At 48.2% G+C, this 15,782-nt stretch overlaps 1 protein-coding gene and 1 long non-coding RNA gene across 2 annotated transcripts; both read left to right on the forward strand.

The window, feature by feature from the left end:
- Positions 1–691: 691 nt before the first annotated feature.
- Positions 692–1,289, forward strand: LOC136519525 (uncharacterized). Its single transcript, XR_010774944.1, has 2 exons — positions 692–748; positions 1,021–1,289. It is a non-coding gene; the product is annotated as an uncharacterized lncRNA (long non-coding RNA).
- An 11,978-nt stretch (positions 1,290–13,267) lies between these two features.
- LOC136519413 (exopolygalacturonase-like) lies at positions 13,268–15,319 on the forward strand. The gene is made up of 5 exons (XM_066512817.1): positions 13,268–13,661; positions 13,767–13,923; positions 14,030–14,214; positions 14,329–14,847; positions 14,957–15,319. Exons 1-5 carry the CDS (start codon positions 13,527–13,529, stop codon positions 15,173–15,175), a joined length of 1,215 nt encoding a protein of 404 aa, XP_066368914.1. The 5' UTR covers positions 13,268–13,526; the 3' UTR covers positions 15,176–15,319.
- Positions 15,320–15,782: the final 463 nt, after the last annotated feature.

The following is a 15,782-nucleotide window of genomic DNA, read 5'->3' on the forward strand; positions in this document are numbered from 1 at the left end:
GTATCGGATACCGAACTTTTTCGTTGGATATTGGCACGCCTATATTTGGAAGAAATCTAGGGTCCATCCGCCGTGTGCTGTTTTCAACACTTTCCAAAAGCTGCCATTGGTTCTTTGAACAAGGGTGAGCAAACACAAGATCCTCCAAAGTCCAAACAAGGACAAGCTGCTCACCAATTGTCATGAAGTGATGCTCACCGCGGACCTCATAAAACGCACCAGATTCTGCAGTCCGAATTAAAATAAATGCGATTCTAGAAACAACGGGAAGAAATGGACGGAAATGGCGAAGGCGTCCACGCAAGTGTCCTCAAATCAAATTCGTCCACGGCTCTTCCTTTTTTTTTTTTTTTTTTTTTTTTTGCCCTCTCTATATACGGGAGTGAGGTCTTCGTACGTGGGCCTTGCCGGCCTTCCAAGCTTGAATCTGGCCCAGGATCGGCCCAACAACACAGCCTCCTTCTGTCTCCTTGGGTCTGGGCCCGTCCGTTTTTTCTCATAATGGCGAAGAGGTCAGAAGGGCCAATCAGTTCTGGTGATCTCGCGCGGAATCCCGCAAGCCTAGGCGCCGTCCCAACTCCCAAGCGACTGAATGAGTCCACGGCGCGCACGCCAAGGCCTGGCTAGGGTTCGGTAGCTAGTATAAATATACAGGGTTGCCACTCCTTTGGGGTCTCAATCCAAGCCCCCCCGACGGATCTCGTTTCTCTCCTCGCGAGTCGCGCCATCTTCTTCGCGTTCATTCAAGGTATGCGAGTTGTCGATCGATCTCTAATCTCTTCGTGTTTGATTTCTAGGACTGTTTCCAATGAGGTTGTGAATCGTGATATGATTGTTGATGATTCTTTTTCGTATAGATCGTTCTACTTTCGATCGGTTGGCATTTGTCAATTAATATATGGTTCTTTCGATTCAATTCAACAGATTCATTGCCGATGATACTTCTTTTCGTAGATCGTTATAGTTTCCATCCGTTGGCATTGCCAAATAATATTTGGTTCTTTGAATTCGATTCAACAGATGCAGATCTTTGTCAAGACCCTCACCGGCAAGAGCATCACTCTGGAGGTGGAGAGCTCGGACACCATCGACAATGTCAAGTCTAAGATCCAGGACAAGGAGGGCATCCCTCTGGACCAGCAGCGCCTCATCTTCGCCGGCAAGCAGCATGATAGAGGGAGCAATGGAGCCAACGGTTCAATCTGTATTGATCTCAGAGGCAACTGCCAGCGCGAGGTGCGACTGCAGCCGAGCGCACAACGACGTGGGTGATATCGTTGGCTGACGAACGCGGAAAAAAAGCCTCAGCTAAGCTATGAACTACAAGATACAAATTACACTTTATCAGATGGCCGCACTTTGGCTGACTACAACATCCAGAAGGAGTGCCCCCTTCACCTTGTCCTCCGCCTCCGTGGTGGTCAGTGATCTGATCTGATTTGATCGCCATGGGAACTGGTTGAGTCTTGCTGCACGTTTTCCAGTGTTTATCTTAGGTCGTTTCTTCGTTATTATGTGAGGCCTGCCAGTCTTATCTTAGGTCTTAGGTTGTTTCTTCGTTATGTGAGGAGGCCTGCCAGTCTTTATCTTATTAGCAGCCGGCTGGGGCTGGCTGGCTGGGCTGGCTGGCCAGCCCCCTCACATGGATACTTATTCACATGAATCAGCTAGCAGTACTTCTCTCTTATAAACGAACCAGCAACGATACAAATCAGTCAACCGAACAGGGCTGTAGGTCTTTTCTTCTTTAGAATGTGGGGTCGTGGCTGTCTTTCTGAGCACATTATGCAGTACTTATTTTGTTGAAACAATTTGAAGTAATAAGCTAAGTCTGGTTTGCCATATTATTCTTCTGTATATTTTCTGAGCCATGTTACCTTTTTGCTGATTGTAATTGCGTTTTTCATTTCCGCGAACGTCCCACCATTGAACGTACAGTTCACACCAGCGATTCGGCTTGGGTCTGGATGTCCGTCAGCCTGGGCATTCGGTTTTAACCGAGATTTCAGTTCGGTTTAATCGGTTTATAGAAAGTTCGGTTTTCAGAAGGTGACACCCGATCGGTTCTTCAGAGCAGCAAAAACCGACAACTTCAGTTTCGGTTTTTTAGTTCGGTTTTTGGTTTTAACCGAAAAAAACCGATGAAACCAGAGGCAAGCGCTCGAACCTCCATCAGTCCATCTCCATGGTCGCATGACCGTCCTGCTCGCGCACCGCGCCGCTCCCGCTCGCCCCTGCTCGCGCCGGCACCACCGTCGCGCCATGGAGCAGCCGCACGGTGCAGCCACCAAGCATGCCACGCCTGCACCCACGTCGTGGAGCAGCCGCGCGGCGCAGCCACCAAGCATGCTACGCCCGCGCCCGCGCCGTGGAGCAGCCGTGCGGCGCAGCCACCGAGCATGCCACGCTCGCGCCCACGCTACCGCAGCTCGCAGCAGTCGCGTCACCGCGCCTCGCCTCGCCCGCTGCCGCTTCCCCATCCTGCCAGGCCGCCTTCCAGTCGCGCCGCCGTCGTCACTAGGTTTTAGGGTTTGGATAGGCAGCTCCGCGGCCTCTAGAAGCGCGAGGCCCATGGGCTCGGCCGTCGACGCCGCATCTAGCGCAGGGGGAGGAGGAGGGCCCGGGGCTAGGGTTTGAGTGGAGAAGGGGAGGAGGCGGGGACCCGGGCGCGGGGGCTAGGGAGGCGAAGGGTGGAGCGGCGGGAGCGGGAGCGGAGAGGCCTCAGGTCTGCCCAGAGCAGTGCGTTGTGGGCCTTGGTGGGCTCTGGGTTGAAGCGGAGAATTACGGAGAAGCGGGCCTGCATAGCGGAGATTGTTGCTAACTTCGGTTCGGCGGTTGTTCGGTTCCATTCGACTCAAAAACCGACACCGTAGGCGAAGACCGAAGTTCCTAGGATCCAAAACCGAAGCCGAACCGAAAAAACGAAAAACCGACACTTCGGTTCGGTTCGGTGTTCGGTTTTCGGCTAAAATGTGCCCAGGCTGAGATTTCCGCCTACAGGACGCGCCCTACTCCCAGTCCCGGCCCGCGCATACGTGGAATTTTGCAGACAGCCTTGCGTTGCTCCGTTTCCCACGCCACTAACGCGGCTCTTTCCCGTGCTGTGCCCGCTCCGCTTCCTCACACCTACTCCGTTTCGTGCACGCAGGAATCCACGCACTCGTGTGTGGATGCGCGATATAGATGCATCACAGTGACAGTGGTGCTCAATGGCAGATGGGTCCTATTGCAATATGTGTTGTGAAACGGTGTTTCCAGACAAAGAGGCACCTGCACACCAACAGACACCTCTTCTACTGGTGATCTCATCTATGGGACAGTTAGATTAGTAGTAGATTAGCAGTTAATCCCGTCACCAAGGGGCCTGTCCTTTGGTGGACTGTTGTCTCTTGGAGACACCCCCTCAAATGTATATAATCCATTTTATAGATCAATGAAAAGCAGTTGTTTTCAAATCTTGTTCATTTCATTCACTATTCAACACGTTATCAGCACTGCTCTACTGGACAAGACAGAGAGAACGACGACGCAGAGGCAACGAAGGCCTCTGAACCCATCGGTAAGAACCATGGCAAGGATTGACTTACAGTCCCACGTTGTTCGTCAACTGTTCTTCGCCCTTTGCTGCGTCGGTGGAGTTCGCCGTGGCCCGATCCGCCACCACGGCCACCATGGACAATGCTGTAGCGTCTTCGAGCGCCTTGGGCCTCCTGTTCGCTGCAATAGTGCCCATGGTCATTTCGACCGCCTCTTTGACTCCGCTGTTCGTGGCTTCCGTTCCAATGCAGTTCCTCGCCACCGATGGGCTCCTGTTCGTGGCCACCATGCTTCTCCTCTGCGTGATCTTCGTCTGCAGAGCCAGCCACCATCTCCTCGCCTTGGCTTGGACGGTGCCGGCCCTAGCAACGCTGTGCCTCTAGCTGTTGAAGCCCCGGCGCCACCAGTCATGGAAGCCCTGGTGCCGCCCGTTGATGAAGTGGTTGTCGAGCCCATCGCCGCGTACGTCCCCATGGAGCCGATGTCGCCGGCGCCGTCACCACCTCGCTTCTGGTGCGACTTCTGCAAGGAGTTCACCTTGATCCCGCACACGCTCGAGTACTCGTACTCGCTGCCGACGCCCACACCAGCCTCTCCGACTCTAGTGGCGACAGGCAATAGCGTCCCCCCACTCGATCCATGGTTTCTGAACACGCGGGCTGCTCCCGCGCTTGATGCCACGAAGATTGAGGAAGAGGACGAGGATATGGTGGCTGCCCCCGGCGTCGGCAACCTCTTCAACCCCGGCGGCATGCACGTGGCCAGCACCGGCGTCCCGCTTCGACACGGCTGGTCCCTCGGCTCCTCCTCCGACGGTGACCTCGACACCGGCTTTTCCACCCGCGACTCGTGCGGAAGCCGCTGCTCGCATGAAGGAGCAGGCACTCCCGACGGCTCCTCCAACTTCTGCTGAGGGCAGTGCCACCACACCCCCCACGCTCTGGCGCCTCCTCGGCCGCAGGGTGGCGGCGGTTGACCGGTGCCCCGGCATCCGTGTAGGCTCTTGGAACCCGGCGGCCCTTGGTCTCCCAAGCGCGGAGGTCCTCAATATGGCGCTGGGTGGTGGTGGCTTCTACTCCCCTGACGAGGGGGAGTCTTCCTCGATCTGAAGATGACGAGCACGGATGGTGCAGTGGACAGGAGCAGCGAGGTGGTTTGCGATGGCTGCGGTGGCCTCTAAAATCGGCAGCGGCGGTGAGCGGTTAGGGTGGCTGCGGTGGCCTCTGAAATCGGCAGCGGCGGTGAGCGGTTAGGGTTTCAACCCTAACTACCGATCGGCCCCCTTTTATGGGGCTACTGCGCGCGCTAGATGGGTCGGCCGAAGGCCGGTGCCTTGGCCTCCCTCCACTCCCTGCGCCTGCCCGAATGGGCCAAGCTGGGCCAAAAACAAAAAATGGGTTCAATCCCATTTCAATGGCCTGGCTGGCTCCTTTTCTTCTTTTTATTTATTTTCAGCATTAATTCGTCAATGACTATGTTAGTCTCTTATAATTATGTGCTATAAAATTAAGTACTCTTGTGTTTAGTCACTGACTTTAACTATAGTTGTACTTGTGATATTTTATCATTGTAAAATATCCATTTATGATATTATTCAAAGTATTTGTCCATGTATGTATGGCAAATCTAATAAATAATATCATTGTTATTACGACCATGATCTTACAAATTATTTACTCATTCATCAATTTTGCAATCGATCATTTTATTTAAGCCCTTTTATGCTTTTTTTACTTTAAATCACTACGTGCTTAAATAATGGATGCGACATTTTATGTATATTTTCTCATCAATTGTATAACGCGCATGTTCCTTATTTGTTTGTTGGCCATACACAAGGTAGCACCACTGTTGCTACTGCGGGATCTACACTAAGTAAACACTTAGTGACTATCCTCAACGTGCATACCCAACATCACAAATAAGAACATTTGGTCTACATCTTTTCACAAAGATGACTATCATTAATTCGCATTTCTATTGGCCATACACAAGGTAGCACCATAGTTGCTACTGTGGGATCTACACTAAGTCCACAACTTAGTGACTATCCCCAACGTGCGTACCCAATTCGTTTGCGAATTGACTAAGGTCTATATCATTCTTGATGACTACCTTAAGACGTGTTTATACAACTTGCATACTTACTTGGCATCTACTATTAATGCAGACTATGCCCAATTTGAGGTCTACACTTTTATGGTGACTACCTCTATTATTTTATTATGCACATGAGATCTTTACACCATTAATAATATAAGATTTATCTTGTCTCTATCTTGCATCCCATAATTATAACACACCACAACATTTTAATAACTTAAAATGTTTTGATGGTTTGCCTCATGTAGAATTAATGACCGTCAAAGAGTTTGATTTGCTTGCTCTAGACGGCCACAATTATCCCACATGGGCTGCGGACGTAAAGGTTAGTCTTGCGTCCCGTGGACTTTATCGAGCTGTGTTACCACCCGAAGATGGTGTTGCACCTCTTGATGATCAACATGTATATACGGCCCTATATCTCATTAGGAGCCATATTCATCCTAATCTTAAGGCTGAATACTTGTTGGAAGAGAACCCACAAAATCTATGGAATTCTCTTAAGCAACGCTATGAACAACAAAAGGCACTTGTCCTGCCTGCGGCCAACTATGAGTGGACGCAACTTCGCTTACAGGATTTTAAAACTATGAGTGATTACAACTATGCTGTTCATAGGATTTGCTCAAAGTTGCAATTCTGTAAGAAAGAACCTACAGATGCGGATAAAATAGAAAATACTCTGTCTACTATGCTTTTCTCTGAAAGGATTCTTCAACAATAATACCATGAAAGGCGTTTTCAGGTTTATTCTGAGCTTATACAAACTTTACTTGAGGCCGAAAAACATTCTGAACTTATGGTTTGGAATAATCAGCAGCGCCCCATAGGGTCTGCTCCATTGCCTGAAGTACATGCTTACACTCAGAATAAACCCAAATTTGATGGTGGACTTACTAGGACCCATCCTCAGGGAAATTCTAGGAAAGGTAAAAAACAACGCAGACGCAATAAGAAATCCCAAACTCGTGTTTCCAACAAAGATAAGAATATTTCCAAAAAACAGGAATGACAAACCTGTGTGTCAGAAGTGTGGTTGTTATAGCCACATTACAAAGAGATGTCGTACCCCAAGTCATCTTGTTGATCTCTACTTAAAGTCTGTGGGTCGTGGACGTGCTGCACCAGGACAGAAGTATGAAGCCCACTTCAACATTCAACCTGACACCACCAGGAATGAGGCTGGTTGTTCGCAACAAGTTCCAATGGAACCAAGCAGCAACAACATACGAGGAGGCGAGAATCTTGCTGATACGGGGAATATGATCGTGGAATATGCATCCAACGACATATTTAGAGACTTTGAATAGGCTCCCAATCCCTTAGATTCTAATGTCTTTATGTCCTAGTGATTATAATAGTTAAAATAATTTATGTCCTATGTGTTGTAAAATATTTAATAATGTCATCACTATTTGGTTTGAATATCTAATAAATATAATGTAAACATTTGATATTCAATAAATAAAGTATGTATTCTATATATCATCAAAGAGTTTCATATCAAATTCTTTATTTATTATAGTTTCTACGGGGGTCAATCTGATGGAGGAGGAATTATGCCTAGTGGACAGTGGTACCACTAATTCTATACTTAGAGAAACAAAATATTTCCAAACTCTTACAAAAAGACATGGAAATGTTTTGACAATCGCCGAGCACGATGCTACAATAGTTGGCTCCGGTTGTGCCAACATTGTACTCCCCATGGGTACCCAAATTACAATTAAGGATGCATTATTGTATCCCAATTCAAAGCGTACCTTATTAAGTTATAGAGATATCAATCAAAATGGTTTTCATATTGAAACCCGTGATGACAATAATGAGGAAATTCTCCTCGTTACTAAAAATAGTGGATATGGCAAACGAATTATTGAGAAAATTCCCTCTTTTCCGTCCGGATTGTACTACACATACATCAAACCCGTACCGCATATTGCGTACAAGGTAATTTTTTAGAATGTTAACGCATTCAAAATTTGGCACGAACGCCTTGGCCATCCTGGTATAGGGATGATGCGAAAAATTATCAGCAATTCTAAAGGTCATGAGTTAAATACTGCTAAATTCTCAAAATCTTCAGATTATACGTGCACTTCACGCGCTACAGGGAAATTGATCGTACGACCATCGTCCGTTAAGATTCAAAATGAGCCACTAAAATTTCTTGAACGCGTTCAAGGAGATATTTGTGGCCCAATACAACCAACGTCTGGACCGTTCAGGTACTTCATGGTTCTAATAGATGCATCTACTCGATGGTCTCATGTGTGTCTTTTGTCCACACGTAACCATGCTTTTGCAAAAATTATTGCTCAAGTTATTAGATTTAGAGCACATCATTCTGAACATCAAATTCAATCAATTCGAATGGACAATGCTGCTGAATTTTTCTCAAAGGCTTTCAACGATTATTGTATGGCTTTGAGAATTCAAGTTCAGCACTCTGTCCCATATATCTATACACAAAATGGTTTAGCAAAATCTCTTATTAAGAGAATTAAACTCATTGCAAGACCGTTATTACAAAATTGTAACCTACCAATTTCATGTTGGGGTCATGCAGTCTTACACGCTGCTGACTTAATTCAATTGCGACCAACTGCATATCACGTAGTCTCCCCATTGCAATTAGTACATGGGAATATGCCAAATATTTCACATCTGCGAAAATTCGGTTGTGCTGTATACGTACCGATCTCACTGCCTAAGCATACTTCTATGGATCCACATAGGAAACTTGGTATCTATGTGGGATATCAATCTCCATCAATTATCAACTACCTCGAGCCTCTTACAGGGGACTTATTCATGGCCCGATACGCTGACTGCATATTTAATGAGGACTATTTCCTGGCATTAGGGGGAGACTTCAAGTACCAAAACGAATGTTAGGAAATCATCTAGAATGCCCAAGGCATTCCCCCCTTAGATCCACGTACTCTAGAGACTGAACAACAAGTTTAGAAAATCATAAACTTGTAATATATTGCAAATAACCTGCTAGAAGCATTTACTGATTATAAGGGTGTCACTAAATCCTCTTATCCTACTCGCAATGCGCTCAAAAGAGTGGAGGTACCAATAAAAACCATTCAACTCCCACTTCCAAAGAAGAAGGGGGAGAAGTACGGCCGCTCCTAAGAATAATGCTACAAGTAAGCGTCCGAGGATATCGAGGGCTAAATCCTCCAAATCAGTAAATTCAAGCCAACCTAAAGTTGGTAAACACCCAATAATGGATAAAAATCCAACATCAGGACCAAATCCACAACTCAGATCAACGGTGCATCCAAATTCTGATCCTAGGATATCGGAACACCCTGACTCCATAGTTTTGGGAAATATTAAGTCAAATAATGGGATGAAAGAAATTTCCATCAATTACATGGACTCTAGAGAATCATACAATCCTAAGACTACTGTTGTCGACATGTACTTCTCCGCAGCAATTGCAGAAATCTTTCTCAATGATCCAGATCTCAAGACCATGGTAGAGTGTAAAAAGCGCTCGGACTGGGCTCAATGGAAAGAAGCAATTCAAGCTGAGATAGTCTCGCTTACTAGAAGAGGGGTATTCACATCTGTAATACCTATACCTTCCAAAGTCTTTCCTGTAGGCTTTAAATGGGTTTTCGTCCAGAAACGGAATGAGAATAATGAGATGGTGAGATATAAAGCGAGACTAGTAGCACAAGAGTTCACGTAGAGACCCGACATTGATTACAATAAAACCTATTCTCCAGTAATGAGTAAAATTACTTTTCGATATTTAATATCATTGGCAGTTCAAAATCATCTATCTATGTAGTTGATGAATGTGGTGATAGCATATCTATATGGGTCACTTGATTCAGACATATACATGAAGGTTCCCGATGGAATCCAAATTCCGAATCCAAACACAAATCGCAATATGTATTGTGTAAAACTACAAAAGTCATTATATGGCTTGAAGCAGTCGGGACGAATGTGGTACAACCGACTGAGGGAATTTCTTCTAAAGAAAGGATACTCTAACAATGATGATTGCCCATGTATTTTCATTAAGAAATCTCAAACAGGATTTTGTATTATATCCATGTATGTTGATAATTTAAATATCACTGGCAGCCCAAAAGATATAGATGAAGCACGCAAATATCTGAAGAGGGAATTCGAGATGAAGGATTTGGGTAAGACCAAGTATTGCCTAGGCTTACAACTTGAGCACCGTCCTTCAAGGATTTTAGTGCATCAATCAGCCTATATCTAGAAAATATTAGAGAAATTCAATATGGATAAATTATACCCTAATAAAACTTCGATGGTTGTTCGTTCCTTAGAAATAGGGAAAGGTCCATTTAGACCATGGGATATTAGGAAAAAGATGTTGGGACCAGAGATCCCATATCTCAGTGTCATTGGCGCACTTATGTATCTTGCAAATTGCACTAGGCCTGATATTGTATTTGTAGTGAACTTACTAGCTAGGCATAGTGCGGACCCAACTCGCCGTCATTGGATGGGAGCGAAGTGTATCCTTAGATACCTTAATGGCAGAAAGGATCTTGGTTTATTCTTCAAGAAAAATCATGATCCCAGTATGATTGGTTATACTGATGCAGGTTACTTATCTGATCCCCATAATGAAAAATCCCAAACAGGATTTGTATTCCTACATGGAGGTACAACTATTTCATGAAAGTCTTCTAAGCAGACTCTGACAGCTACCTCTACTAATTATTTTGAAATTATTGCTCTATACGAGGCATCACGAGAATGTGTATGGCTTCGTAGAATGATTAACCACATACAACAGTCATGTGGTATTGGTTCAATTGAATCACCAACAATTATCTATGAAGATAATTTTGCTTGTGTTACACAGATGCAATCGGGTTACATAAAGACCAATATCACTAAGCATATTGTTCCTAAACTGTTTTATCCCCATGAATTACAACAAAACGGGGAAATAAACATCTTGCAAATCAAATCATGTGATAATCTCGCTGACCTATTTACTAAGTCCTTACCAACTTCTGTGTTTCAAAAATTGGTACATGAAATTGGTATGCGACGACTTCGAGATTTGCCAGAATCAGGGGGAGATATCTCCTAAATGTTGACCTGTACTGACATCATATTATACTCTTTTCTTTCACAAGTTTTACTTATAAGGTTTCTTGTTAAAGTTTTTAATGAGGTAATATTAACATAAGCATGTGTCATATCTCTTATTTTCTCCACCAGGGTTTTTGTGGGAAATATCAAAGACACATATTGCCCTTACAACTCATACATGGTTTTTCCCTGAAAAGGTTTTTTATGTGAGTTATTCAAGAGGCAATACCAATAATATGTCATCATATTTTCTCCTAATTTTCCCACTGGATTTTTACAGGAGTTTTAGCGACACATCACTTTATATTGCTTCTCATATTTTTCCTGAAAAGGTTTTTGGGAAGTAATCTATATGTCGTATCTCCAATATTTTTCCCCACTGGGATTTTTAATGGGATACCAATGACATAGTGATTTATTTAAATCACACTCATATATGCTATTTTCTTCTTATTTTCCTATAAGGTTTAAAGGAGTTTTTATAGCATATCTATACATACATATTCCTCAGATTTTTCCCACAGGGTTTTTTCGAGGAATCAAGCTTACGGCTGCATTGATCTCAAGAAAGATTCGATCAAGGGGGAGTGTTGTGAAACGGTGTTTCTAGGCGAAGAGGCACCTGCACACCAACAGACACCTCTTCTACCGGTGATCTTATCTATGGGATAGTTAGACTAGTAGTAGATTAGCAGTTAATCCCATCACCAAGGGGCCTGTCCTTTGGTGGACGGTTGTCTCTTGGAGACACCCCCTCAAATGTATATAATCCATTTTACAGATCAATGAAAAGCAATTGTTTTCAAATCTTGTTCATTTCATTCACTATTCAACAAATACGTAACATACGTCTGAAGCAAAAACACTTGAAAAGCTATTGTAAATATATGCAACATCCAGATTAAACACTTGCAACATACATATGAAACACTTCGAAACATACGCTTGCAACATGCATGCTATGCAACATCCAGATCTACTTCTGCAACACCCAGATGAAACACGAAACATACATTTGAAAACACTTGAAACATATGCTTGTAACATGAAATATACGCTTGCAACATGCGTATATAGTAATTGCAACATACGCAACATCCAGATGAAACACTTGAAAACACGATATCGCCGATGGCCACGGCCTGGCAAGAACAAGAGCGCCACCAGGTGAGCGGAGACGGTGGTGGCAGGAGCGGGAGCGCCACACGCGCACGATGCGCCCGCGGGTCCAGGAGCCATGGCACTAACCGCATGGTGGTCGAAGTAGCCAGTGTGGAACCCATCACCGGTGACGGGCTCGGTCGGGGTTCATTGAGTGGAGCTCCGGTGCTTACGACCATGGGTGGGGCTGTGGGGGCGGAGCGGAGCTCACTTAGCTAAAAGACCTGTGGAAGGCAGCCACAGCTCGCCATGCGGGAAGCCAAGAAACCGGTCAGCAACGGCGAACGGCGGTGTGCATGCCTTGGCCATAGCGACGCCATACAGGGAGGGTCGACGGTGGTGGAAAAGTGAGATGAGAGGATAAGGTAGGAGAGAAATAATAAAATAAGCCTGAGAACATAGACATCTGAGCTTGATTGTGAGAGCCTTGCTTGTGGGTCCGTTGAGTGTCAGATGCGTCGGAACACACGGACACCAGCATTACCGTTTGTTCATTATTAGACACCCGCAATATCTTGGATCAGTCCCTAAAATCTGGTTTTCAACATGTTCATTTTCCCTGAAAATTGCAAAATTTACAAAAAGTTCAAGTTCGTAACATAAGGAAAATATATCAATGTAAAGCTGCATCCATTGCTAGTCCAAATGAACTCCATTAGTTCTCAGCTCCTGTGGAATTGTGTTAAATTTTCAATTTTATAAAATCAAAGACAGATAACGGACATGCGCACGCCAATTCCAAATGGCCGTCTCAGGGCACCAACTAAACATTTCGATTTTCATTCAAGGACCTACAAGCTTTTTCAAATGAGTATAAGGAGCTTCTAAAGGGGAAGTTTTCCAAGGGTTTATACGCGCAACTGATTTTCATTCAGGGAAGTATAGAGTTTCCAAAGGAAATCATATGCACAAATACACTTTTATTCAGATCACGAATAGAAGTTTCCAAAGCATATACACTTGTATTCAGAGCAGCAGTGGCCGTATGGGAGCTCTTGATCATGGCCGGGAATCGTCAACTATCACTGTTATGGATTCTTCGTCCTCGAGTGATCATGTAATTGCTCTCGCGGTCATACTCATTATTCGTCATGGACAAGTAATTCTGTCATCCCTCTTAACGAAACACGTGCACGTGCGTTCGCCGACGTCGCCAGCACGCCGCATCACGTTCGCTGCTGGCTTCACAGCAAAGGGTCGGATTCCAACGCGGTACGCGGCAAAGGGATTTGATTTTCTGGTCTGTGGCTTGGGCAACGTACGTGGGCAGGTGGGCGAGCGGGGCGGTTCGACTTGGACCCCCCCGAGCCGAACCCGCGCCTTTTGCAGCTGTGTACCCCCGTCCCGGCGAGCCTCCGGCCGCGCGCGCAGCCTGCCGGCTTTCCTCTCCCGCTTCTTCACCCTTCGCGTCGACGCGTCGTGGTGGCGGACGCTGGGGCTGAGGCCGGCCGCCGGCGGACGTCGACGACCTTGCCGACGCCGACCGTTCGCTAACTTGTCCACGGTCGCGGTGCCGTTCCTCCATTCTCCTCGCGCTGTTGCAGCGAAGGCTTGGCGCTGTTTCGTGGAGGAAGGAGCTGCGTAGGCTGCAAAGCGCGTAGCTGCACCGCAGGCTGATGGCGCGGCGGCCACTGCTGCTCCTTGTCGTCGTCGCGCTCTTGCGGTCAACGTCTGCCGGCGGGGCGGCCACCATCACCGTAGACGTCAAGGACTACGGGGCCAAGGGCAACGGCGTCGACGACGACACCAAGGTCGGAGGCTTGGAGCAGCTTTCTTCGTCTCCGATCCTTGCATCCATCCTCGTCCTGCTGACTCTGACCATCTCTGAACAATGAATGTCATTGCATGCAATGCAGCCTCTGATGACGGCGTGGAAGGCGGCGTGCGGATCGGCCGGCGCGGTGACGATGCTGCTGTCGCCGGGGACGTACTACATCGGCCCCGTGCAGTTCCACGGTCCCTGCAACGCCTCCACCTTGACCTTCCAGCTGCAGGCAAGTGATCGATCCAGTTGCGTTGCATTGCATTGCACTCCGATCCATCGGTAGTTGCCAGTCAAGCACCAACTGGCTGGACCCTGGACGAACGTGCGTGTCTGCATGCAGTTACGGTCTCTTACGTGCATGTGCGGTGCAGGGGACGCTCAAGGCTGACACGGACCTGAGTCGGTTCCGCAACGACTGGATCGAGTTCGGGTGGGTGACGGGGCTCACCGTCGCCGGCGGCGTCATCGACGGCCAGGGCGCCGCGGCCTGGCCCTTCAACGAGTGCCCTTTCCGCAAGGACTGCAAAGTCCTCCCCACCGTAAGCACACGCAGCTACTAGCTTCTTCTTCTTCTTCTCCGTCTCCGATAGATGCATGGGCCTCCGACGACTGATATGCCATCGACCGTCTGTCATGCATGCATACATGCACAGAGCGTGCGGTTCGTCAACAGCCGGAACACGGCGGTGCGTGACGTCACGTCGGTGAACCCCAAGTTCTTCCACATCGCGCTGCTGCAGGCGAAGAACATCCGGATGAGCGGGCTCCGGATCAGCGCGTCGCCCGACAGCCCCAACACGGACGGCATCCACATCGAGCGCAGCGCCGGGGTGTCCATCACGGACGCGCGCATCGGCACGGGCGACGACTGCATCTCCATCGGCCAGGGCAACGACGGCGTGGACGTGGCCCGCGTGCGGTGCGGCCCGGGCCACGGCATGAGCGTCGGCAGCCTCGGCCGGTACGCCGGCGAGGGCGACGTCACGCGGGTGCACGTCCGCGACGTCGTCTTCACCGGCACCGACAACGGCGTCCGCATCAAGACGTGGGAGAACTCCCCCACCAAGAGCAGCGCCGCGCACATGCTCTTCGAGAACTTGCTCATGGAGGACGTCCGGAACCCCATCATCATCGACCAGAAGTACTGCCCCTACTACAACTGCGAGCACAAGGTATATACCTTCTGCTCTATACGTGTACGACGTCGTGGCGCGCCGTGCCCCGCCATTGGTGACTACATCTCATGTGCTCGTGAAAAAATGTTGCGCGCATTGCATGCAGTACGTGTCCGGGGTGACGCTCGAGGACATCCAGTTCAAGAACATCAAGGGCACGACGACGACGCCGGTGGCGGTGATGCTCAGGTGCGGCGTGCCGTGCCAGGGCCTGGTGCTGCAGGACGTGGACCTCAAGTACATGGGGCAGGGCGGCACGTCGGCCAAGTGCGAGAACGCCACGGCCAAGTATGTCGGCTACCAGTTCCCCAAGCCCTGCACCTAGGTGGCCGCGCGCCGACGATTTTTTTTTTCGCGCGTGGCAGGCTTGCCGCCGGCTATGTGCGCGCGGGATGGTGAGGGCGTGCGTGCGTGCGATAGGATTTTCTGCTGCGATATGTCATTGCGTCCTCCAACCTGGTGTACCTAAGCCAGCTAGCTCCGATGCGTTGTGAAGTGAGCTTTGATTCTTTGACCGTGTTTATCTAGATGTCTGTCATTTTCAGTTTGTTGTTTCTTTTCGCTGTTTCTTGATAACGGATAATGCTGGCACACGGGCGTCCGACGTGTTCCATCCGGTCGGCTTGTTTCCGGGCCTAGCCAACGATCGGCCCAACAGGCCTCCCCCGCTCCACTTTCAGTACGAAGCAGTTTTTCCAAAAAATTAAAAACACAACGACATTTTCTTTCCCCACTGTCGCATGCATGCGACCGCCGCGGGCGCATCCACCGCGCCGCCTGCCTGCCGCTGGCCTTCTCCAGCGCGGCGGCCTTCCTCCAGCGGTGGCCTTCCCGTCCGGACGCCGCGCGCCCACTCCGCCTTGCTACTGTCGCGCAACCATCCCGTGCCGCTCGCTCCCGCCCGTTGCGCACACCGCCCGCCCCGTCGAGCC

The sequence above is a fragment of the Miscanthus floridulus genome, chromosome 18 (assembly GCF_019320115.1).
Source record: "Miscanthus floridulus cultivar M001 chromosome 18, ASM1932011v1, whole genome shotgun sequence".
Classification (NCBI taxonomy): domain Eukaryota; kingdom Viridiplantae; phylum Streptophyta; class Magnoliopsida; order Poales; family Poaceae; genus Miscanthus; species Miscanthus floridulus.